This window comes from Anas platyrhynchos, chromosome 1, assembly GCF_047663525.1.
Source record: "Anas platyrhynchos isolate ZD024472 breed Pekin duck chromosome 1, IASCAAS_PekinDuck_T2T, whole genome shotgun sequence".
Lineage (NCBI taxonomy): Eukaryota > Metazoa > Chordata > Aves > Anseriformes > Anatidae > Anas > Anas platyrhynchos.
The window spans coordinates 128,031,820-128,057,032 of record NC_092587.1 but is presented as its reverse complement, the minus strand read 5'-3'; the positions used below and the strand labels follow the sequence as shown (position 1 = coordinate 128,057,032).

At 39.0% G+C, this 25,213-nt stretch overlaps 1 protein-coding gene across 1 annotated transcript; it reads left to right on the top strand.

Moving 5' to 3' along the window:
* Nucleotides 1–3,370: 3,370 nt before the first annotated feature.
* TXLNG (taxilin gamma) lies at nucleotides 3,371–24,480 on the top strand. Its single transcript, XM_027448018.3, has 10 exons — nucleotides 3,371–3,588; nucleotides 10,390–10,702; nucleotides 11,422–11,513; nucleotides 14,737–14,907; nucleotides 15,622–15,816; nucleotides 17,146–17,265; nucleotides 18,298–18,372; nucleotides 20,517–20,609; nucleotides 21,139–21,234; nucleotides 22,287–24,480. The coding sequence occupies exons 1-10, from the start codon at nucleotides 3,424–3,426 to the stop codon at nucleotides 22,605–22,607; spliced, it is 1,641 nt and encodes a 546-aa protein (XP_027303819.3). The 5' UTR covers nucleotides 3,371–3,423; the 3' UTR covers nucleotides 22,608–24,480.
* Nucleotides 24,481–25,213: the final 733 nt, after the last annotated feature.

Sequence of the window (25,213 nt, the reverse complement as noted above, 5' to 3'; positions counted from 1 at the left end):
CGATGCCTGCAATTTAAACATCAAACAGTTTTGCTTCTGCTGTATCATCACCAGCTTGCATCCTGTACCATGTATAACAGGACTTTCAAGCCCATCATGTGCTGGGCGGATGAAAAGTGCTACTGTAAGAGCATTGCCGGGGTGGAGAGAAGCCTCTGCATACATTTAGGCTGGATGTGGAAACAATAATCTCTCTCGGTTGGACGTGGCCTCAAAGAAGTAGTGGGAATGTGAATGAAAGACCTGGAACCATTGCCTAAGCAGGCAAAAATACTGGAGCATAGGATCTTTAAGGAGGAGGAAACACACCTGCATCAAAACAGGCACACTTCTGGTCTTTCTGGCTTTGTTTGCGTTAGTCCACTGAGCAGTGCCTGAGCTCATGCTGACACTGAATGCCTGTAGAGGTAACCTTCTAGAAAGACCCCTAAAAATGCTTGCCCTGAGCCAACTGGCTTTCTCTCCATTCGTTCCTGGCCACTGAGTGGAGCCCAGTGGAGCCCACCCACCTTCAGAGACCAAGCACCTGGGCTATGGTGGAGCATGGTCTGCATCCTGTTGGTCTTGGTGCTGGGGGACAATTGCAACAAGGTTCAACTCACTACTGCAAGCATAGCCTCTGCCTTGGGTATCCTGATTTCAGTACCGGCTGCTGTAAAAGATTAGATGAGTGTTGATTAGGCAGAGAAGGGTTAATCAGACCCCCTGACTGATCAGAGTGATCAGAAGATTTGCCCTTAGACACCCATGAATGACATTTCTATTCTCTTTCAAAAAACATTTGCAATAACCCATAACTGTCTGTAATTCCTGTCAATACAAATGTCCAGTTCTTTTTTTGGTCTTGTCCCTGACTTCATTGGAATTATGAGGAAATTAATTTATTAATGTACGTGGGGGGATTATCTTCTTACCGGCTTTAAACATACCACTTTGTAATTTAACTGAACTCTGTGCTACAAAGAAAAATAAAAGAACCTGTTTGTGTTTGTTTGTTTGTTCGTTTGTTTGTTTCCTTTTCATCGTGTCCTGCTTATTGGTTTCCTGAGACAACCAAACAATTTCAAACTTTCCACTCGTCACACAGGAGCATTTCTATGCCCCAAGTAGTTGTTTTTGCTGGCTTTCCTTAGAGCTCATTGACCTTCAGCATCCTTGTTCAGGGATGGACGTGTGACATACACAACAAGCATGTAGGTGAATGCACCACCCAGCTGACACATGCGGGTTTTATTTTTCTGTATTGCTTCTCATCCCATTCCTCGTGCATCCTGACATCTTGTTTTTTATTTAATATTTTAATTACAGTTGTATGTTAAGCCAGTATGTGTTTACTGTATTGTCCACATGAGGTTCCAGGTCAATTCCCCTAATTGCCATCATTTAATTTTAGGATTCTGTGAAGTATAGAAGTGGTGATTTGGTTGTTTGTTTTTTTTTTTTTCCTTCTGTTTCCCTCCTCCATTTTCATTTTCGATTGGTCATTTTGTGCAAAGTAACACTGGAAGAATTTTGTTTTCTACCTAGTACCAGGGAGAAAATATTCAGAAAAAAAAAAATCTTGTAGTCCATAGTTTCTTGAAAAATTTTATAAAAGCAATCATGACATTTTCACTTACAATAAAAGCAATCCTGCCAAAAAGGACACAATGAAATTTGGTGCTGCATTTCAATAGTTGTCTCCCTGATTTACATGTTGCAAATACTGTAAAAAAAAAAAAAAAACTACCTTTATTTCACAGTTTCTCAATTGTCATTGATAAGATTTTTATGCATCTAGTTCTAGTTATCATCATAGTATTCTTGCTGATGTTTTTAAACAAATATTGAAGCAACTCATTTTTCACCAAGTTGCCTAGGAGTCCCCAACACAACGAAGGTAATGAAGTAATTGAGAGGTGTCAGGCTGACTTCATGAAGTTAGATTACCCATAGGTACGGTAACAACCACACAACTTTGTTGTAGTTAGTAATATTACATTTTAAAAATATATGTTGAAAGTTGATGACTAAAGATTTTTACAAATGGATACTTAGTTATATCCTAAAAATAAATAAAGGAAAATGAAAAATACCCAATTGTCTTGTCTGCTGTTAGTATATAGTCTATAGCTGCTCATCTCTCATATGAGCAATCTCCAGAAGCACTGTTAAAAGGATTTAAGTGCAAACGTGTCCTCATTCTCCTGTGAATACTTGTATTTACTTGCAAGACTGGAATATTCATTTCAAGTACTTTTGATATGCACTTTACTGTTAAGTGCATTTTTGGAAAAAAAAAAAAAAAAGGAAAAAAAAAAGTTTACCAAAACACATGAAGAGACATCAGAAGAGAACGATAAGTGTAAGAGAAAATACTGAAAACTGTTATTTGGTTCAATTTCACATTTGTATTCTTCAGAGGGCAATAACATAGCAAGCAATCTTTGCATCTGAGATCTGTGACTGAGTTTGGAAGCTGGAAGCTCAAAATGATTAAAATTGTCACTGTCACTGTATCAACTGTAAAAAGCCTGCCAGTTCCTGTGTGAAAAGAATTACTGCTGAAAATATACTTCTGCTTGATGGAATGGGCTCCCTCACATGCTCCTGCTGCCTGACACACGCTAACTTCTTTGGCACCCAAATTGATTAAAACAAGCCTTAGAAAGGATTTTATGTCAGTAAGGGCTTACAGCCAACAGGAACTCTGTGGGTCTTGACTCAAAGTACTGTGGTTCTCCCTCAAAGTACCTCATCTTTATAGGTAACTCCTTCTAGTATCTAATGGATTTGGCGTAGGGGAGATATCCTAAACCTTCATAAACCTTCAGAAGTCTGCAATGGTAAAGAAGGGTCCCAATTTTCTTTTTTTTTTTTTTTATTTTTCCAAGAATTTTAACAGTATCGTGCATGTTTGTGAAAGATGTCTTGTTTTGGGGGAGAAAAACTCCATCTAAAGACGAGGGCATCCGCCAGAAATGTCTTTATTTATTTATAATCTCGACATCAGCAGTTGGATAGGTGAGGTGTGTAGGGACACAGGATGCGGGGACGCAGTGATTTCGGCAGGGCTGTCTTTATTTCACCCACCGCGCCTCCCGGACCCCACAAGGCCCCGGGCGACCTCGCCCCCCCCTTGCTCGCCACCCCCCCCTCCTCCTCGCCGCGCCGCGCTGTGCGAGCAGGCCCCGCGGCACAACCACCACCACCACCGCCGCGACTACACCTCCCGGCACCCCCCGCGGCACCCCGGCACCCCCGAGCACGGCGGAGCCGCGCGGGGCACGCCGGGAAGCGTAGTCCCCTCCTCCTCCCCCTCCCACGTGAGGCGCGGCGCGGCGCGCTGATTGGCCGCCGAGGGCAGTAAAAGGGCGGGGAGGCGGGGGGGCAGCTTCCGGTGCGCGGCGGCCGGGCCGCTTGTTTGGATGCTGCCGTCACATCATGGCGACGCGCGGAGCCGAGGCGGCGCGGGGAGGCGGCAGCGGCGGCGGCGGAGGGGGGGCAGCAGCAGCAGCGGCGGCAGCAGCACGGAGCCGGCGCCACAGCCAGGGCCGGGGCGGCGACGAGGCAGAGGAGGAGGCGGCGGCGGCGGGCGGCAGCGCTGAGGTGAGGGCAGCGCGGAGCCCAACCGCGGCCGGCGGTGGTGAGGGGGGAGGCGGGGCCTGCCCCGGGCACGCGGCGGCCGTTGGGGGCCGTTGGGGGCGCGAGGCGGCCGTTGGGGGCACGTGGCGGGGAGGGGGAGGGAGGGAGCTGTGAGGGAGCCGGGCTCAGGCCGGGGAGGCAGCGCTACCCCCCCGCGCGGCGTTTAACGGGTTTTAACGTGTTTTTTTTTTCTTTCTCTACGCCGGGGTTCGGGGCTCCTGCTGAAAGGGCTGCGGGGCCGGCCCGGGAGCTGCTTCTGGGGGTGGAGGGGGGAGGAAGTGAAACCTCGCTGCGGGAAGTGGAGCCGCGCCGCGCGCTCCTGGCCAGCACCTGTCCCGTCCCGGCCGCTCGCCCCTAGCAGCGCTGCTGCGGCCCCGCGGTGCGCTGCAAGTTTCCGTCTAAGCCCGGGGCTCTTTCCGGGAGGTTTTTGGCAGAACGGCAGGAAGCGTTTTGGGGTGTTCGCTGGTAAAAACAGCGCTTTCGGAGCGCTGGAGGGGAAGATACAAACCCAGCATCTTCTTTCCTTGAGGTCATTTGAGGTAAATCAAAAAAAAAAAAACCACACTCTTTAAAAGCAGGAGTCTTCTGTGTTGCAAGGCCATGAGAAAGTGCAAGTACAGAAATTCTACACAAACTAAAAAAAAAAAAAGGCCAAGGTAGTAGCCGTATGAAAATACGAAGGTCTGAACCACTGTTGAAGACTCGAGTATGAAGCCAACAGTATTAATAACACAATGCTTCTAATTTTTCTAAGCATGCAGTATGGGCTTTCAAGTGAGTTGTTTCTCAATCTTCCTTCAGCTGTGTTGGGACACCTAGCCTTGCAATGCCTTGGGACTAACGCTGAGCAACGCCTCAGTCCGGTCTTTTGAAAGCAGATAAAGGAGCACACAGAACATCACTTTAAATGCGATGGCAGAACGGGGTGGAATACTTGTGGGACCAGAAGGTTGTTTCAAACAGCTAGGATCTCAGATCTTTAGGGAAGCCACCTCAAAAGGCCTTGGGTTTTCAGAGAGGTGTAATTAGGCTGCACAGTCGGTTAGGTCGGTGAGCACACTATGTGGAAGTATGGCATGAAGAAATAAGCTTAATAAACCAGTCATGTGGTCACAAGCACCTGAATTGCTGTTGTTACACCAGTGGACGAAGGTACACCTGCCATAAAATGGAAACTCAAATTTTATGGCATCCCAAAATTCTAATTTTTATGAAGGAGGTGGATAAAATTGGAACCCACAATGACTTTAAGCTGTTTTTTAATCATAATAGAGTTATATTAAAAATAATTTTGAGTATCTACACAAAGGGAAAATACATTATGTACAGCTTCTTTAGAACCAAGTGTTCCTCTGTTAGCAGACAAAAGTAAATTGGTGGGATGCAGGAAGCCTAAAATTTGTTCCAGTCCATAAACAAACTAAGATAAAGATGACATGTGATGTGTTTGTTCTTTCTAAAGCTTCTAGGATATTTTTTTGATGTATAAACAGTTCTGAAGGCGAAGGCTAAACAAGCAGCTTTACGGCATAAATCAACCACTACTATGGGGGGTGTAGGAAATGCTTTTGATTAATATTTTTAAGGGTAATTTAGGAGAAATTGCAAGTTGGAGTAGCTACTAATTATCTTTTATTAAGAGGCACAGAGAGGTACCTCATTTTCAGGTGGAGAGAAGATTGAGAATGTGCATGTGCACAGTGAGTGTACTGCTTGTGTGGAAAGTGTAAAGTCTAGGCACTTCAGTACACATCATACCAACGCTGTGCACAGTGTAGTTTTAGATAGAACTTTTTGTTAGAGACTTTTTTGGGTAGTAAACAAAAAAAAATGTGACTGGCTCGCCATGGTATGTAGGATAGACTGCAGAGGTGTTCCTGTATAGTGCATGTTGCTGAGGCAGTACTGTTTGACGTAGAAGAACATTGGATTAAGCTCCTGTGATCATGGGCAGTTTCATAAATAGGGTGCCTGTCTTTGTGCTCTCATCTCTTAGGCATGAAGTATGGTAGAGTTTTTCTGAGGTGCACCTTTTTGATCAAGGTACGAGTTGAGAGAACAGAGCAGACTACTGACCTAAAACTTCAGGGTGAGCAGGAGTGATGTTACCAGTAATTTTCCTACAGGCATCCTCAAACCATTTGGTCTGTAACTCTGAAACAGATTAAAGGTGACGTGCTTATGCAGAAATGTCGGTGTCTTGTAACAGCTGGATTCGCTGCTAGGTATGTAGCAGGCATCTTACTTCTTAATGGTTGAATTCTAAGTTTTGGTAAGTAACTCTTGTGATCTTGTGCTACAAAGTACCACATGGTGCAAAATGTTCTGGGTTGAGTCACCATCCCTGGAGGTCTTTAAAAGACGTTTAGATGTAGAGCTCAGTGATGCGGTTTGGTGGAGGGCTTGTTAGTGTTAGGGCAGAGGTTGGAGTCGGTGACCTTGGAGGTCTCTTCCAACCTAGATGATAGTGTTATGTCCCTTAGTGAAAGTCTTTCTAGGTATGTTATCTAATTGTGGTCTGACAAATTTTAAGCCACACATTGCTAGATCTGTCTGGAAGCTGAGAGATCGTGGCAGCAGCTGAAAAAGGTAGCAGTGATTTCAGTAGATAGTCTTTGGTGGAGTGATTTTATTGTGTTTTTATTCAGTCAGTACTGAATCAGCACTGTTATACAATGTGCTGTTGGAAGTGCTCTGTTCTGGCTGGAATGTTAAATGAGAAGTTCACTTGTTTGACTAGCACGTGTTTGAGGGGGGAAAATAAAAGGTAATATTTTGGGTTGTTCTGTCTGTCTCAGTAGGGGGGCTATTTCAGTGGTACTGGTGTAGTGCAGTGTAACATTTTCATTGTGGCATTTATTATTGTTATGCTTCAACTTGAAGATTGATAAATCAAATCTGAAATTATCTAGTGCTTTAAGAATATGCTTTTAATATCTGAAGTGACAGCTCAGAACACTAATGCAGAAAATTCTTTGTTAATCATTATCAGGAGGTCATCTAGCTATTATTGTTTGTGGCCCCTGTCAGGCAATAACAGACTTGTCGGTGCTTAAAATAAAGGCTCTCCAATCTAGGTTAAACACATTTGAGTTTTAATATGTTGTCCCACTGCCTGTCAGTCCTGCCAGGATGTATGGGTGACAACTTGAGGGAATTGAACTATTTTTTGTTATTTGCGTATGTAATCAGGTTGTTTTAGCTGCTGGTAGAACCTTTTCTCTAACTACAGTATTCTAGCCTGTGGTCACCAATTTCTCATATTTAAGACAGGAAAATTGGATCATATAGCAAAAACTGTATGCTGCCACATTGTGCTTTAGTTTTGGAGGGAACAGGCTTGCATGCCAGTAAGCTTAGATTTGCTCCGTATTCATTGGAAAGCTGTGAAACCAAAAGAAGGATGAGAAGTTCTATAAAAGTTCTCTCCTTTTTTTCTCCCCTATTGCTGCTACTTTCAAATATATTTGAAATGTGCAAGGTACATGTACACAAACCTTGGTCATCAATTCAGTAAGCTGATGGGTGACTTCTCCATTCTCTGCCCAACTTTGGAGGATGAGTCTGATCTGAAAATCCATGTGGGTTTTTTGACCGAGGAATTGAGAAATAATGGGGTTGAGAAATGAGTATTGTCAGTAAGGAATCAGACTCACAAAAAGCGCTGCCAAATTACCAAGGTGGTGGTGTTCACTCGGGGAAAGTTCCAGGTGCTCAGGAATGCACATCTTAATTGCTGGCTCTGAAATAACAGGTATTTAAGATACGCTGACAGTTTGCCGGTAGGGGTGGGCATTTCTAAGTCACTGATCCCATCTGTGCCCCTGCCAGTTGCCCGTTTTTCCCCAGAAAGGGCAGACTTTCTGCAGATGAAAATAGCTGCTGAAAATCTTGGGGTTGCCTAAATTTGAAGCGATGCTTCTTGTGCGCGTCTTCTTGCTGACAGTGCTCCAGATCTGCAGTGGTCTGTGTTACCTACGCACCTGTGGTTAGGATAAGGTATTTTTGGCTTGGTTCCTTGCGCTCTGGCTGTGATCAAACTGCCTTTTTTTAGTCTCTCTCGTGTCTTGGCATCTCTCCAACCATCGTGCTAGCTCTGCTGTTGGGTTGGCAGAATTGCCTATTGCTGTGCAGTGAACTGGGCTGAGGTGCTGCTCTGGCTACAAAATTTGTTAGGACAAGTTGTGTGAACGTTGGTGCCAGCACAAGGGAGAGGTCATGTGGGGCAGGGGGATGAGAAACAACAGCAGGAGCACTGCTCCTGTTCAGCCTGCAACGACACCTGGTCAGGCCTCCTCAGCTGCACTTCCCAGCAATTTTGTCCTTGATTTGCAGAGAGAAAACCTTGAGTCTGCTTAGGGATTTCAGAAAGTCCCAAACCAGAAGCTTGGAGCTTAGGGCAGGCTTCCCCTACCTTTCACCAGGCTTCTCAGGCACAAGAACCTGAATCAGAAGCTTCTGTCCTATGTAACAGAAAAAACTGCAAGTGTTGGTGTGTTGGTTCTGCAGCTCTACCTGGGGGTCATCTTGTGCTCAGTTGCCTCTGATCTTTCTGGTCTCTTCGATCTAATGTGAGCCCTGCATCTCTCAGTATTCAGCTTCTGCAAGAATTGTGTTTTGTAGAGAAGATCCATGCCATGATTTCAACCATTGGTATGTACAAAAAGTTGAAACGAGTAATATAGTTTTATCTCTTGTCCTGTTTTAGGAAGAAGCTCTTGGTTGCTAAACTTGGAGCAGTGAGCCTTTCCAATGGAAACCTCACAGCTTAAGGAAATCTAAGGAAAAATTACGAATTTTACAGCTTGTAGAGAAAACTGTTATGTGTTGGGACTGATTATTTGTTGCAACAGTTCTCTTACTGCGTTACCTTCAGAGCCGTTCATCAAGTACATAGTCTGGCATGATTGCAGAAAGATAAAAACTGCAGTGGGTTTGTTTGTCCGTGAAGGGGATGCATCATTTCAACACTTACAAAGAGCAGTGTGAAGTAAAAAACTTCTTTGATAAGCGAAAACTTGTTCCTTAATGTCTTCGTAGATTATTTGCATTACAAAGCTCACTGTCCTTCCTGAAAGGTGTTGCGTTAATTCCACCTTCAGGAGAACGAATCTGCCTTGAGCTAAGCTCTAAAGCTGGGGAATTGCTTTGAGCATGGAGAGTAACTAAGCTCTTGCGAATATTTTTAACAATATTAATGCATGTTTGTGTAATGATTTTAAACAGCTCTACTAGGGAGTTGAACTATTGCTCAAAATATTGTTATTGTTGGCTGTGTTCCTTTGATGTTCGCTAATTTCTTTTCAAGAGGAAAATGGTCCATCTGTGCAGAATATACAGCCCAATATAAACTCCTGCTTTTACAAATTAGCACATTTTTAATAGTGAAATATCTGAATTGCTTTATGTATAAACAGCATCACTCAGCATACAAACAAGCCCTGTTTATATAACTACTTGGGCTGTAACTTTTTAAGGAAATTTACTTTCACTTCACTGAATAAATCAATGAGAATGATCACTTTGGCAGTAAAGTGACTTGAACTCTGCTTATCATAGTTCATCGATGTATGCACTTTGTAAAGTAGGATTGCAAACAGACAGCAAAAAATACCTGGTTGCCTCAAAGTATTATCCTGAGTCCTGACTCATGTATTTTTAAAAAATAAATAAAACTCTGAAATGATTCTAGAGATTAAGAATGCTGTTCTTATGATTGAGGAAGGATTCTGGTGTTACTTTATAAGTTTTATGGAGATACCAGCATGTATTCTGCTCCCAAATATGGATGTATCACTGTAATATTAAAACAACAGGTGATGTTTAGCTTTTTGGTTAAATAAGTGTTTCTGTATTTAAGAAATCTCCCAAGACAATTCTGTTTAATTGGGCAGAAGTAATGTATTGTGTTTAAAAAAAAAATACTACAAAACATAGGTAGTAGACCTCCAGATCTGAAGCCAGCTAATATTCATGCTTTTCTGGGATGGTTTAATGAAGTTTAATTGTAATATTTTGAGAATAGGTGTCTTCCTGGTCTTGTTTACCACTCTTGTGAAACAGTTGCTCCAAATGTAAATTGACAATCATGTTTGGCATTCTGGTTGAAGTAGTTTGAGCTCTTATCCTTGTATGATATTGAAACAGTGTATTTCTATGGGTTTCTTTAGATTTCCTAGCATGATATGTTTTTCACTTTTTCTTCTGGTTTGCCTCCTAAATTATCTTATAACCAAAGTTTTTCAGTTCTCTGAAACTAGTATGTAATAAAGCTGTCCTTAATCACAACGTGTACTTGTTTAAAATTGTAGATCCTATTTTTCATTTTACAGTACATAGCATTTCCTATATTTAGTGTTGATTTTGAGAGAGAATGATTTTAAAACTACGACGGAGGAACATTTTCGTCTAAAATTGGGTGATTTAAGAACTGAGATGAAATCAAATCAGTTTCAGAGCCTAAAGAGCAGATTTCCATGTGAAATTTTAATTTCTAATGTGTAAATATTTTTGCAGTGACAAGGTATTGAAATTGTTATGTAATAGAAATTAATATTTTGGGCTCTTGTGTGTTGCTTTCTTCATCGCTTTTTAGGCTTACGCACTTTGCATTTATTTATATACCTGTCCTGACAACAGTGAGCATCATCTTGATCAGCATGCATAAAAGTGGAATTGTACTTTTTTTCCAAACTAAAGAAGGATGGAAGTTTTTCATTTTCAATTATGTTGTTTCACGTCTGCTTTTTCCTTTCCCTCCTGAAGTTGGTTATTGGTGCAATGGAAGAAGCTGGATCTCAGGAGATGGGAATGAATAACCAGGATCAGCTGGTAAACAGCAAATGCAATGAATCGTCTGATGCAGCATTGCAGCATATGGAGTCCAACTGTGATGGCCTGGAAAATGCGGGCACACTGGAAGAAGCTGAGTACATCACAAAGAACAGAAAGCTCCTGGGGTCCTCGTGCTGCTCTCAGGAGTCTCGTGAGGAGACTCCTGGGAGAGAAGAAGCCCGGACTGATCCACCTGACGGCCAACAAGATCCAGAGAGTGAAAAACACAAAGAGAAAACATTAGGTGTGTTCTTCTTGGCATTCTGACTCTCAAAATTTAAATGGCTTTAATTTCAAAGACAGGCTTTAATATTTTCATAAAATAGCTATGCATTTTCTCTTACGTCTCACATTTATTTTGTAGCCAAAACTTCTCAGAATATTCTGTTAAAGATGACAAAATATGTACTTTTTGCTGAGGGAAACTCAGTTCTTAATACATATCATAGAATCCTTCTGCTGGTAATGCTATTCTTATAGCAGCTTTAAAAAAAAAAACAGGTCAGTACTAATAAGCTTTTTTAACTTTGATTGTTGGGTTCATTGTTAAATTTGTGATTGTGGTGTTCAGTACTGATATTTAAATTCTAAAAGGTATGTTTTAAAGCACTTGTGTGAATATCTTTTGTTATCTTTAAAAATCTTTTTATCTTTTTGTTAACTTTTTGAATATCTTTGTTTCAAGTTTTTCTTTCCTATTATAAATCATAAAAATGTTACTGTGGTTTTAAGGTTAAAGTAACTTCTGCTATCCAAGATGTGTAATGGCATATAGCCAAAACAAATGGTTCCTATTGTGATGACTTCCCTTCCCATTTGTCACTTGTTAGATATTATGCAGCTATCAAACCAGAGAACAACTTAGAAGCATGAGAAATTAGTGATTTATGTTCGCTTTCTAAAGGCAGGGTGGCTTTTCTGATATTTTTTTCTCAGTATGGTTGTCTTCCTTTCTTTTCATAGGAAAAGAAGTGCTATTATTAATGCAAGCCTTGAACACGCTTTCTACACCAGAGGAAAAGTTGGCAGCTTTGTGCAAAAAGTATGCTGATCTGGTAAGTAATTTGTAAAGATAGCAAGAGTTATTCATGTGTTAATACTAACAGTGGAATGCAAGAACTTTTTATACGGGACAGTTAACATTTCTGAATGTTTCACAGTGTTGGTAGGAAAATTAAAATGAACACACAGACTTATTACAAATATTGCTTCAGCCAAACTTGTGTGTAGTCTTTTCATGTCTACATGACTGCCTAAATCTAAAGAAAAATTGGATTATGATACCTTTTTGTTAACCTAGTACTGAAGCACAACATTAGGATTAACAGAAAAGCTAAGTTTCTTTTGAAAGTAAATGTTTTCCTAGCTCCTGTCTGTTGACAGTCCTTCTGTGCTAGCATTTTATAACTTCTGTGCTTTAGGGTAATGGGAAAGAACATACTGTGTTGATTTTTGTCAAAAAAAAACACAAACAACAGTTAATCACTTAACTCTTCAGTGATTGGGGATGGAGTTGGAAAGATGTAGTTTTAATCTTCCTTTGTGATTTGCAGTCATACAAAGGAATGCATTAGAAAAGTATGTATTTCTTCAGCAACAGACCAAAAAGGCAAAACATGAGCAGATCATGGAGTGCATTCCCACCACAATGTAGCAGAAAAAACAATATATTCTCTAAATTAATTGGTGGCAAAATCGGCTCATAAGTTTCAGTATGTGTCTGTAAATGAAAATGCTTCATTTGTTCATCTTGAGACAGGGGCAGACAAGAATGGAAATACTGTGTGTTTTCCCACCATATTTAGATATAAAATGAAAGCAAAAGTAAATAGATAACTGAATAGCTTGAAAAAGCCAAGGATTGCCTTCTCTTGTTGTCAGGTATGTCACATTTGGGAATGTTTCTAAAAAAAAAATGGTATAATGGCTGTGCAGGATGGCCTAAATCTTTTGAAATTAATTTTTCTTTTGAGATTAGTGATGTTTCTAGAGCTTAGAGAAAGAGCTAGTACCTAGTCTCTCTAGTCACACAGCCAGTAATAACTATTTAGCTTAGGTTTTTTTTTTTGCAGCTCTGGAGTCCTCCTTGGAGGTCTGTTGATATTTTTTGCTTTGTTTTCTTGCTCGCACATGCATGCTCTTGTTCACATGAGTGAATTTCCTTTGAAACGAACAGCTTTTCTAAGAAACCTCTTTCATATAAATGAGAAACAATAATTCCATACTGCAACTCAGTGATGGGAAGCTCACATAAAAATGATACTGTGAGAGAAAATGCAGTAAATGAGTTAGATCTTGTGAACAATTGCTTGTGCATGTGGTGCCTTTTCAGGCAGCTCCCATGTCAAGTCAGTGATGAAGATGGTGGCCTACATGAGGAGCTAGGTTAGGGTGAGTTCCTTAATTCTGCAGAAAGAAAGCAGTCTGCTCCATCTTCACTTTTTTGATTTATGTTGTTGACAGAAAGACTTCAAACCAGTTAAGGAACTGCCACACTAAATAAATAGTAATTTCCTTCCAGAAATTCGGCGATCAGGAGAGACCTGTTCACATTTTGATTTTTTTCCCCTTCCAGTAGAGGATCCATAGTCTGCTGGTCTGTTGTTAGAATTATAATCCTAGAAAACCAGTTGCTCTCCCTGTGATGCTCAGAACTGCTGGGAAGTTGGGTGGGAGTTCATGCAGGAATAAGAGTAGCTTAGTTTTAGTAGTTGGAGGTACTCTGTTCCCCTTAGGTTCAGTTTGATCTGGTTATGCTCCTCGTAGGATGCATTCTTTTCTCCGTGGTTATGGTGGTGAACCACTGGCATAGGTGTCAAATTTAATGCCAGCAGAGGTTTGAACTGTTTATGACAGTGCACCTACAATGCTTGTTTTCTTTTTTTAAAGATTCATCATCTTTAAAGCTCACTGTCAGGTTTTTCAGTGGTGTCTCATGAAAAGGACTGTACAATAAAGGTAGGAATGCCACTCTCCTGGCAAAAGATCTTCCACAATTTTTTTTCCTAGTTTGGAATCTATCAGGAGATCAATTTGTGATGCAGGAAGGTTTGCATCTTTGGTGCTATGTCTCCCACTGGCATACTTTTACAGGCCTGACGTTTCATAGGTATGCAGACAGCACAGCCACTTGAAGTGTTTTTTCTGGCCACCCAAGACAAGGGCTTTTCATGTTTGGATATCAGAATGTTTCCTTAAGGTTCCTTTACTCCAAACCAGATGAGATACAAATCTGATTTGCTGTTGTCGAGGAGGTCCTTAACTTTATTCTTTCTTCTGTGCTTTAGCGTTATTTTGAGCTCTTTCAGAAAACCATCATTGTGTTCCTGGTTGCCAGCCTTCTTTTCCTGTGGTGTCCCAAGGCTGAGGCACTGTCTAATAAGGAGCAGTACTACACTTAACATTGTAACCACCTGTACAATAGATCAGACTCTAATGTGGTTTCTTGGGGAGCCCAAAAATCAAATGCAGTGGAACACATTTGCAACTAGGTATTATTGCAAGAAAGTCCTCAATTCACCGGATGTTCATACAATAGATTTTGAAGTCTGCACTGATACAAAGTTTAGCACTATTGGCTACCATCTAAATTGTCTAATGGAAATGGATTCAGTATTTTATTTCAAATGGTTGAGACTGCAGATTTCTTAAGTCACCGTTAAGCCTGGGCTGTGCAGCCTTAATAATGTTTGACATGATCTGTGTCAGGGCTGCTGGTTGTATCTGTTCCTTTCTGAAGTAACTTACCATTTTATGAACTCGTGTAGCCTACTGCACCCTTCAGTAGGAGCTCCTGCCGATAAGAAATCTGCACAGTTTTGTGGGGTTTTCTTTTTGACAGTAAAGAGAGCGGCTGGATAAATGATTTTGTGTAACATAAATAAGAGTGGAAACAATTGTGACTTGCTGAAATGCCAGTCTCAGTTGGCTTTTGTCTGCCCCATCCTCCTTCCTCAGGCCTAGCCCTACCCCTGTAGCTGAATTCAAGCTGAAAGCCCATGGTCAACAGGTCTGCGGTCCCTGTCCTCAGTGACAAATATTTGTCATGTTGGAATGTGTATATTTTCTTCTGCTATGCTTACATACTTAGAACTGTATGGAAGATGATGGGAGTTTCTTTAAAGATCAGTGTAGGGGGTCAAATAATGAAATTGTTTGATTCCTTTGTTTTCCTTTGTTTTCGTCTGAAATGTTTAAATACTTGTTTGGCCTGCTTGTGTAGATGCATAAAGATAGTTTGGGCTATATTTATTTCATAAATATACTGTCTAATGTTAGTTGGAGGAGAGCCGGAATGTTCAAAAGCAGATGAAGATACTGCAGAAAAAGCAAGCACAAGTTGTGAAGGAGAAAGTCCACTTGCAGAGTGAGCACAGCAAGGCCATTTTGGCACGCAGCAAACTGGAATCTCTCTGTCGGGAGCTTCAGCGTCATAACAAGACTTTAAAGGTTAGTTTATTGACATAAATCACAGTGCTGGGGGAGGTGGTTTGAATTCCTGGTTATTGATTATTGCGTAAAATCAGGGCTTCGTTTATTATTGTGTCCCATGTCTGTGTTACTGAAATCTTTAGATAGCAACGTATGGTGTAAGTGTACCTGATTTTTAAGGTAAAGAACATGGGGATACTTAAGTGAGCTATAACTTTTTCCTCAGACTGGTTCATAGATCGTGTTACTTGCTGTGTGTGGTCTTGCCATATTTATTTCTGGGAACAGTAATGATGACTGCTGGGAAAAAAAAATAGCACAAGTGAAATAACAGCAGCATGAAATGGCAGTGTATCAAAAAAGGCTTATTTGTGTTAGAATGCAGTTGCTGGGAGCGAGATGGAAGAGCCATGAGATTCTTATCTGTAATTAGTGTAGGAAAGTATGTTATAGTATCAATTCTGGTTTTAACATCTGGGTAATTCTCCCTTACATAGGTAATCACGTAGTATCTTAAAACACCAGTGGAATTGGTAATAACAAAATTCTCTAAAAGTTTTGGAACTTTTAGATTCTTTGTTCCATGTACTTTATGTAGGTTAGATCAGTACGATGTTACAGTTGTGACTTACATTAACTCTAGCATTTTAGAACTTTAAACCCTACACAAATAGGAAAAAGGTACCTGGTCTGTCTTGAACACCATTACTTTCTCATACTGCCTAATAAAAGGAAGAAAACATGCAGCAAGCGCGTGAAGAAGAGGAGAGGCGAAAAGAAGCAACTGCACACTTCCAGATTACACTGAATGAAATTCAGGCTCAACTGGAACAGCATGATATAAATAATGCCAAGCTCCGTCAGGAAAATATTGAACTTGGGGAAAAACTGAAGAAGCTCATTGAGCAGTACGCGTTGCGGGAAGAGGTACCTGATTTATGCTTCTGATGGGAGTCTGTTAGTTCCTTGACTGTAAGGATCAGATAATTATTTAAAGGGAGAAAAAAACTAGTACTTCTTTATCTCATATGTGATCTAAAATGTTCCTCGTTTTTGGCTACCTTGAAAAATTATGCAGTTGTTTGGCCTTTTGTTTTCATGGTTTTGCATCCCTATATTTAAGATGCATTAAAAAAATCTTTTACAGTGAAAGTGGTCAAATAAATAAGTTGTCCAGAGGCAACTTGTGGAATCCTTGTCATTGGAAGTATTCAGAACACAATTGTGCAAGGTGTGAACAACCTGATTGCTTTGAAGTTGACCCTGCTTTCAGTGGGCATTTGGACTAAATTACTTCCAAAGGTTATTTCCAACATGCATATGCATTAATACTTGCAGTTCTTCTAAAGTATAATTTCACTGTATAACATGAGGATATAAATCGTTCTCATTTTAATTCATCAAGATTTTGTTTTTGTTTGAGCTGCTTTGTAGCTCTTGTTGGTATTCAAGCATCGTAAGCTATCATGCTTTCAGAATATATATGGAGTGGTATTAGGGAAATAACTATTTTAGGGCTGAGCAAGCTTTTAATAGTGTGGGAGCTAGCCAGTCTAAGTAAAAGTAGCGTGGAAACTCAGGGCTGGCCTGTCTTGTCAGAGAGAACCAAGTTTTGAGGTGTTCTACAGTTTGTGGGAGGAAAAAAACTAGCAGCATTGCTAGGTGGCATAGGAGGTTTGGAATATGACTTCTGTTTTTTTATCTGGATTAGTGAGAAAGGTCACTATACTATGGTTCTCCACCTTTTGTGATCATGGAATACTTATATATACAATGAGATAATTTTGGGAAAAGAAAATGTAGGAAGTTGCCTTGTGTTACTTTATGTATGGAAGTCAGACTGCATGCTTGTTAATTGATTTGTGGAGTATCATGAGCCAAATGATTTGTGAGTTTTTTTATAATTTATGAAGACGAGGTTTTACGAGTAACATTCAAAGTACTTAATGGGTTAGAGGTAGATCCACTAGCTTAAAGAGAAAGGATGCAGGCTACTTGTTACAGGATTTCTGAAAATGCCTAGTGTAAAGTGACATACAGTATTCTAAAAATTTAATAAAATATGCTTCTAACCTAGGTTTCCATTAAAGACAAAAAAGTGTAGTTATAGTAGAGAAATAAGTGTGTAAAAGTCTTTTACTGTTTTTCTTTTTGCATGAAACTTCTCAAGAATGTGTTCCCCACCCCCTACACAAAATCTTACCTTAACTGACCTGTGCATGGTTTATCTTTAACCAATACATTTTTTTTCTTTAGCATATTGATAAAGTGTTCAAACATAAAGAACTGCAGCAGCAACTTGTGGATGCCAAACTGCAACAAACTACCCAACTTATTAAAGAAGCAGAAGAAAAACATCAGCGAGAAAGGGAGTTTGTAAGTGAATTCTATGCATGTTAAAAGAAACAACAACCTGCTGAAGCACGCTTGTCACGATTTAAAATAAATACAACAGACAGCAAACTAAGGGGAGTGTATTTTTAAAGTTAGCATAATTTTTCAACATCAAGACTGAGATGTAAGCTTTGCATGAATGATGTGTACGGTATTTGTGTCCATATACACAGGCAAATAGTGTTACTGTTTGCATTTACTCAGAAAATGTGCTGGATATCATTTGGAATTTTTTTTAGATTGGGAGAAGTGTTGAGGTTAAACACCAAAGGTACTTTCTTGCTATTGTGTGGTTGTAACTTCTGGTGTTATGCTATAGGAAGTAACAAAATAAACTGTAGGCTCACAAGATAAAGCATATGATATGCTTTTCTGAACTGCCTGTCCCCAAAACTGTCTGTTTTATTTGTGTGTTGATAATCAGCAGTTTACTTGCAGTTTTTCAAGAAATCAGTTCTTAATGGAGTTGTAATTTACAGGAAAAGCAAGACTTCTTGCCTAGATAATCTCAAAATGATAATCTGGTATTGGACTAGAACATAGTGTTAAGTTACTTAAGTTATTCAAAAAATTTTGGAATCCTAAGCTGATGAACATTCAAAGATGTATCTACAAAATGGTCACAAATTGGATTGAACCAATCTATAAAGGTAATATTAATGACTGGAGAAACTGAGGTCGAAAACAAATTACAAGAGTTATAAAACATTTACAAATTACATATAGATCATTCATGATCTAATTGTATAATTTTAGTAGTTCGAAATTGATACCAAAATAGAAACATAATTGAATCACATACCAACTAAAAAAAGTCTCAGTAAAATTGTATGTCAGCACATGCTTTAAATAGTATATATCAAAGTATAGTGTAGTAATAATCTCAAAAAAGTCATGTGAGAAAAATGTGGTTTGAATGGCCTGTTGGTGATGTTAACTTTTGTTCACTTTTTATCATAGATTAAGTTTTTATGCTATTCTTAGTAGTATTTTCTCTTTTTTTGTGTTTTCTAGCTTCTAAAAGAAGCTACTGAGTCCAGACACAAGTGTGAACAGATGAAGCAACAGGAAGCTCAGCTCAAGCAGCAGGTACTTTTTGAAACAGAATGCTCTTCAATAACAGTTTTTCCTGAATGAAAATGTGGCTAGTGACATGTAAAGCAACTTGTGAAAAAACTGTAGGTTATCATTCATTGGATACACCAAGTACTTGTCACAAGAAACGTTTAATTAATTAATTTAATTTAATCTTAAATTTATTTTTTGTTTCATACATACACTCCTCAGTAGTGTTGTATGAAACATAAGTAGACTTGACATTTAGTAGTTGCTATTTAAGACCTCTGGAGAGTTCTGTTAATTGGAAGGTGCTAAACATTGAATTGCTAGAGTTGCTATCCTTTTAAATTAACAGCAATAATATTAGAAAGCATATTGGTCCTTTATGCTTTTTTCCCATTCCTTGCCTGCTTTGAAACTGTTCTCTCTTTCAAAGGTATTTTATCCTCTTTATAGCTGTTCAGGACCAGAGAGACCTTTGCACCTCTTTCTGTAAAGAGTTGGGTGTGATTTTAAATGTGTAGGTTTTAAAATTTCATCCCATCCTTTTGTACATGAATAGGAGAAAGAATTCTTTTGTTTATTGTTGTAGCTACTGAGATTTTTTTTAACCTAAATTGAAATGTCCACAAAAAACACAGACTGTCTTCAAATTATTTTCTTGCTGTAAATGCTACAGCCAAATCCTCTCTGAGTGGAGAGATGGTCTCCAGTTTTTGTGCTGTTCTGGATCACCTGCAGTCATTGGCTACATGTGAGCTCAGCACATAAGGCGAAGGGAAATGGTAGGTTAAGCTAACATTGTAACATTTGAGAAGCAGCAGCTATTACTTTCACTGTATGCTGCTTATTGCTTCAGTTTTGAGTTTTGTATTAAGTCTCCTTGAAAGCTATTTTGTGCTCTTTTTTCATACTTAACTCTACGTAATTAAACTCTGCCTAATTATTTTCCCAGCTTTCCAGTCACATTTGAAGTGTATGTGTATACTTAAGAGTAGGTGTACATGCACATCTTCACTAAAATTGGACTTACTAATGTCCAGATTCCTCCAAATACTTTTTTTGCTGTTTGTCCAAAAACATTTTATACCACATGTAGTCTTTTTTGTTTTATCTTAAAATTAGTTACCTTCTGTTGAAAATCCCAATACCTTTTTTTATTGTAACAATGGGTGTATCTGTGCTTTCCTGTGGCCAGCAGGTTTTGTTTTTTTTTTAATTTAGGTGGAAGTTCAGTCACAGTAATGGCAGAGAGTCATAATCTGACAGCTAACTTTTTTTTATGAAAACTTTTCTTATGAAATTTCATATTTTTTAGAGTAAAATGCAGTATCTGTGTTCTGAATTGTCCTACAACCCTTGATGTAAGCACTGAAAGAACTGATTACTTTTTGAGATTGGGTGAAAAGTTCCTAGTAAATTGTATTGGTGTTCCAAACTCTTCTGTATTCCCAGAACATTGTATCACACACTGATTATAAAGCAAAACCAAAAATAATTTATAAGACTTTTTATGGAAAATGATGCTAAATACATTTTGCTGTTCTGATGACTAACCTTGTGGTGCAGGGCAAGAAACTTTTCTGTAACTGAATATTAATACTCTTTGTTCATTAAAAATAGGGCTTTTCAATGTTGAATGTATTCTTTGTTGATACTCACTTCCCATAATTTTTGCTCACTAGCTGAGTTTTGTATGTTGTGAATGTATATTTTGAATTCTGTGTTTGATGCTTACTTTGTCCCAGCCCTGGTTGTTAGTTTTGGCTGGTTAAGGTGGAAAAATGGATCTTCTAAGCTTAATTTCTCATTTTCTTGTGCTCAGTTTCCTCTGTATTGAAGTCCTCTTTTTTTTTTTCAGTGGGGAGGCAAAAATGGTAGTGATGACTAAATACAGTGACTTCTAACATTTTTATTAATAATTACATCCTTTTTTTTTTTTTAGAACATATTACTGTTCTATCAAAACAGGTCACTCTCCTTTCATTTATAATTTGAATAGTGTGTTTTCAGTCAAGCTCTGCACACTCCTCAGATTAAAATTGTGGGGTAGTATGGAAAAGATTAAAAGTAGTTCATCTTCTGTATTTTTTCATTTTTTCTTGTACCTGAACAGATATTTCTGTATTCATGTACAGCTGTTCAAATTAACTTTCCTGCTCTTTTACCAACAGCTTTCTCTTTACATGGATAAATTTGAGGAATTCCAGACTACCATGGCAAAAAGCAATGAACTCTTTACAACCTTCAGGCAAGAAATGGAGAAGGTACTTTTAGGATTACTTAGAGCACCATTTTATTTATATATATATGTAATATATATTTAAAAATGCATGCTGTTAGTAGGATGCATTTTGTATCTTACAATAGTGTTCACCCTCTGAAAACGTGTGTTATGTTAACACTTCTTTTGGATCTTGAGATAGGAAATAGGGATTTGTCATATTGTGGAAGAGAAGTACTTTTTTTATTTGACATACATAAATCCTGTTGTCAGTGTTTTATCAATGGCATGTAACAGGTTTGATTCTCTTCTGTTGTGGTTATATTTTAAAACTAATTTTCTTATAGAATTTTAATAGTTCTCGAAGGTTGGTAATCTATTTCTTTTATGAATCAGTCTTGTTTTCTCTGACAGCAGGCTTGGTACTTATGGAGTTGATTTTGTGCAGAAAGATTTTTCTGTAAAATCTGTTCAAACTGGATTTTGAAAGTGATGTTACAAGTCAAATTATCAACGTATACCTATCTCTGTTATAAAGCAAGCCACATAAGTCTTCCCTTTGTCTTTTGTAGATGACAAAGAAGATCAAGAAACTGGAAAAGGAAACTATAGTCTGGCGTACAAAATGGGAAAACAACAACAAGGCTCTCCTGCAAATGGCTGAAGAGGTAATTATTTTTCTTTCAAGCAGCTGTACAGCTAAACTAGAGTCTGCTCTCTAAAGAACTGTGCAGTGTTTGGATTATGGATGACTGGTGGTAAGAGATGGTAGCCTCTTCTTGGACTGTCTCCATTGTATTTTCTGTTGTGTGATGGTACTGTTCTCCCCCAGCGTGGAAAATGAGTTTAGGTTTAGGCAGTGACTTTTCATGACCAGAAGAACCTCAGACTTTATCTTTCCTTGCTCAGTTTGTCCACAATTATTCAGACTGTGTGTATGAAATCATAGAAGTTGAATGAACTGACAGTATTTAAATATGCTATGCAAAATTCAATTAGTGCTGCAACAGAGATCTATTTTAAATGTACAAGACCCACATGAAGGAAATAACCTTTGGGTAAGGAAACATTTACTTCCATGCATTGCTGCTTCTTTTGAGGTCATGAGGTGCTATTACTTTATTGCAGTCCAGCAGAAGAGCTAAAAACAGTTTTCACATGAGCTGTAAGCATATAGTTCTGAGTTGCCCTCCTACATTTCCTAATTTCTAACTCAATTATATTTATGATCTTGCCAAACTGTATTGGGACATCCCTAATTTTCCTATAGGTTCTGCTATAGCACTGTTTATCTTTACTTTTTTGAAGAGCTAATTGAAGAGCCATGAATATAGTACCTTCCGACCTGTTTTGTTGCTGAATTTCTCACTTGATTTCCCACTTCGATTCCCTTCTACTCCCTCTAGTTGCCATTATTTGTGTAGTGATTCACTGCTCTATGGGACTTCATAATCAGCATTTCTGCTGATACTCAACCCTCACAATTAGCATTATGGAGTTACTTGGTTCTCACTGTTAAGTTTCTAAAGTTGTCTGTTGCCAGTCTTAGACAAACTGTCTGAAGTGCAGTGTCAAGTATTCTGAGCAAGGACATGACCTACAGGATTAATTAACACCTCATTTCCAGGATTAAATAATGGTGATTCTTTACATTAACTTATGAGAAAAAAAAAACAGTTGCATCCTGCAACTTCTATTTGTTTTTTTTTTTGTCCCTCAGAAAACAGTAAGAGATAAAGAATACAAAGGCTTTCAAATAAAACTGGAGCGTTTGGAGAAGCTATGCAGGGCCCTTCAGACAGAAAGGAATGAGCTAAATGAGAAGGTGGAGATCCTTAAGGAGCAGGTTTCTCTCAGAGAAGCAGATGTGGATCTAGCTGTGCAGGTGTTGCAGTCCTGCACACTCAATTCCCACGACGAGCTGGAAAGTCCCACTGACACGGAACCAGGAATCCAGCCCAGTGTTGAATCACAAGCAGCAAATCGTTCTGAAAAGACTGTCTCAACAAGTCCTGTTCCTGGCACTGAATCTGTAGACTAAAATGAAGTGTAAACACTGTATTGAGAGATATATTTTGTGTATAACTTTCTCTGTTGGTGGTAACTATTGGTTTTGTGGTGAAAATTTTCTTACTTTTTCTACCATATCTGTATTTTCTTAGAACTACTGGACTTATGTGGTACAGGAAGCTGCATAGCAGCTTTAAATAGCTTAAACTATAAATTTTCCACAACTGTGTTGCACATCTGCCTCATTTTTTAAAAGAAAATATTTTTCCATAAAAGGATGCATGTGCATTTCCTCCCCACAACACAAATCACTGTCATTGAAGACTGTGTACAGACGTAACATCATTAGGGGGAAAATAGTGACAGCCTGTCACTTTTTTTGGTTTAAAGAAGAGCATTCTGGTTTTGTTCATTGAGTTGGCACTCAATATACTAAAAGTTACCAAGTTTTTCAGTAAATTTGTCTACACGAGGATGTCTAATGGCCAGTAAAAATGTCAGCTTTCCCTTCTAGTATGTTTTCATATATATGAAAAACTAAAGGTCCAGAATATAGTAAAAATGTATGTTTAAGGGGTTTTATGTACTTTGTGGTATGGAAAAACAACAGCTTTGAAATACGTTGATTTGCAGCTGGTGAAACAGGGTGTACAACTTCTTTGCAGACTTCTCAGGGTTGTGTTGTAAAGGTTATTTGGGACTAGTAGCCCTACCTGTGAGGATGCTAAATAGAAATATGTCAGGAAATGTCCAGTGATGTTACAGAGTGGAGTTTTGCAGTTGGGTAGTGTCCTGTTAGACATTGGTTGGTCACATTCTTCCCTCTTAGCTGCAGTGTGTCCATAACATGATTATGCTGCCTAGAGAAATCACATGTTGTTGAGACACATCTGTGGATTATCTGAAGGGCTGGGAAAAAAACATTTACTGCCTGATGTGTAGAAGACACAAGCCTCTAGCATATAGGCTTTTAATAGCCATATATGCAATGTAAGTATTAGTTAAACTATATACTTGTTTAAATTGAACATGTAGAGTCAGATACTTCTCCTGAAGTGTACAACGTGGAATATCTTGCACGCTCAACCTTGAAGCTGTACCAGTTGGCAGAGTGCCTTCCCAGTTAGGTTATCTGGTAAAGTTGGTACTTCAAATTCTTACAATGACATGCCACAAGCAATGCACCCTTGCTAACCTTTAGCCATGTAGGCTTTTCCTTAAAAAAAGAAAAAAAAATAAATCATATCCATATTTTGACTTTATTCTGAGAAACTGGGACCAACTTTTTTCTTTTTTTGGCAAGGCAATGTGTGAAATAATTACAAGCTACCCTTAACTTTAGTTCATATGTATTTACTTTCTAGTTTTGGTTGCTGTCATTTTAAGGAATATGAAAATGTGTAGCCTTTTCTGGTACTTAAAGTTCTTTGCACTTACTTGGGAGGGGATTTCTGAATCAAGCACATCTCAATGAGCTTCCCACCCTCATTGCCCTTGACAGTTTAGTGGCTAAATTACTTGAATGTTCAGGCTGCACTGAGCTCCTGATCCTTTCCCTGTAGTGATGTACGTTGAAATAATGTAGCTGTCTCTTAAAGAGAGTAAGGTTATGTAAGGCCTGATAAATGTGTTGTAGCTCATACCACTGAGAGGAACTGTGTGAAACTGACATTTCTTTAATGGTGGAGCAAATGGGAGGCTGGCCATTTTTCTCCTAGATTTGTGCAAGTTTTGTGTTTGTGGTCCAAGCACAATGCAGGAATGAAAGAAGGTAGCAGTGAGCAGTCAGTCAAGGAAGACTCAGAGCTTTGAAATGTTAATCATGCTAACAATATGGCCTAAAAGTGCTAGAAAGAAGTATTTCAGACTTGTGATTTAAATGACTTGCTTTGTAGAATCAAACTGTTTTTTTAAAAAAAAAAAAAGTTGTTGCAAGAACTGGTTTTCAGCTAACACTAAGCATGAAATAATTTTCCCGAGGGAAAGTGAAAAAACTTTGTACCTGATGCATCATACCCTTGGCAAGGTAGGACATGAAGTTTTCTATTTTTACAACTTATTATTTGGACATTTGTACGTAATGATTCTTTTGATAGTGCTTGTTCTATATGGGGGCAAGAGCGAATTTTGGACCCTGCTGCAAGAGTATTTTAAAGGGCTTTTAGAGACCTGACAGATGTATAGAACAGCAATATAATTATATTTGTTACTGACTTAATTTGTAAATGAAGCAGAATGCCCCAAGTGAGAGGCTTTAAAAATGGGGATATCTCTCTTTCCTACCCTTAACATTCCCATATCGCATCAACTTTGCATCTGGCCAAGGTGAGCTATAGTTTGCTTCCTGAAACCAGTCAGTACCTTTTCATGCATTGCTTTAAAGAGTGTTGTTTTAAATAAGAAATAACACCCCCATACAAGTTTTTATCAAGGGATAAGCTCAGCACTCTAACTGATCTGCCATACAGCAGGCTATCGCACTGCCAGTCTGCAGCCAAATTGGCTCCAGTAGGGTTTTTAAGTAAACTTGTATTAATGCCTTTCTTCCACTACCATAAACTGTTTAATCAGGGCTGTAAGCTGATGTAGCCTGGAATAAGTATGTCTAATTGTCAAAACTCTGGGGCTTGATTGACA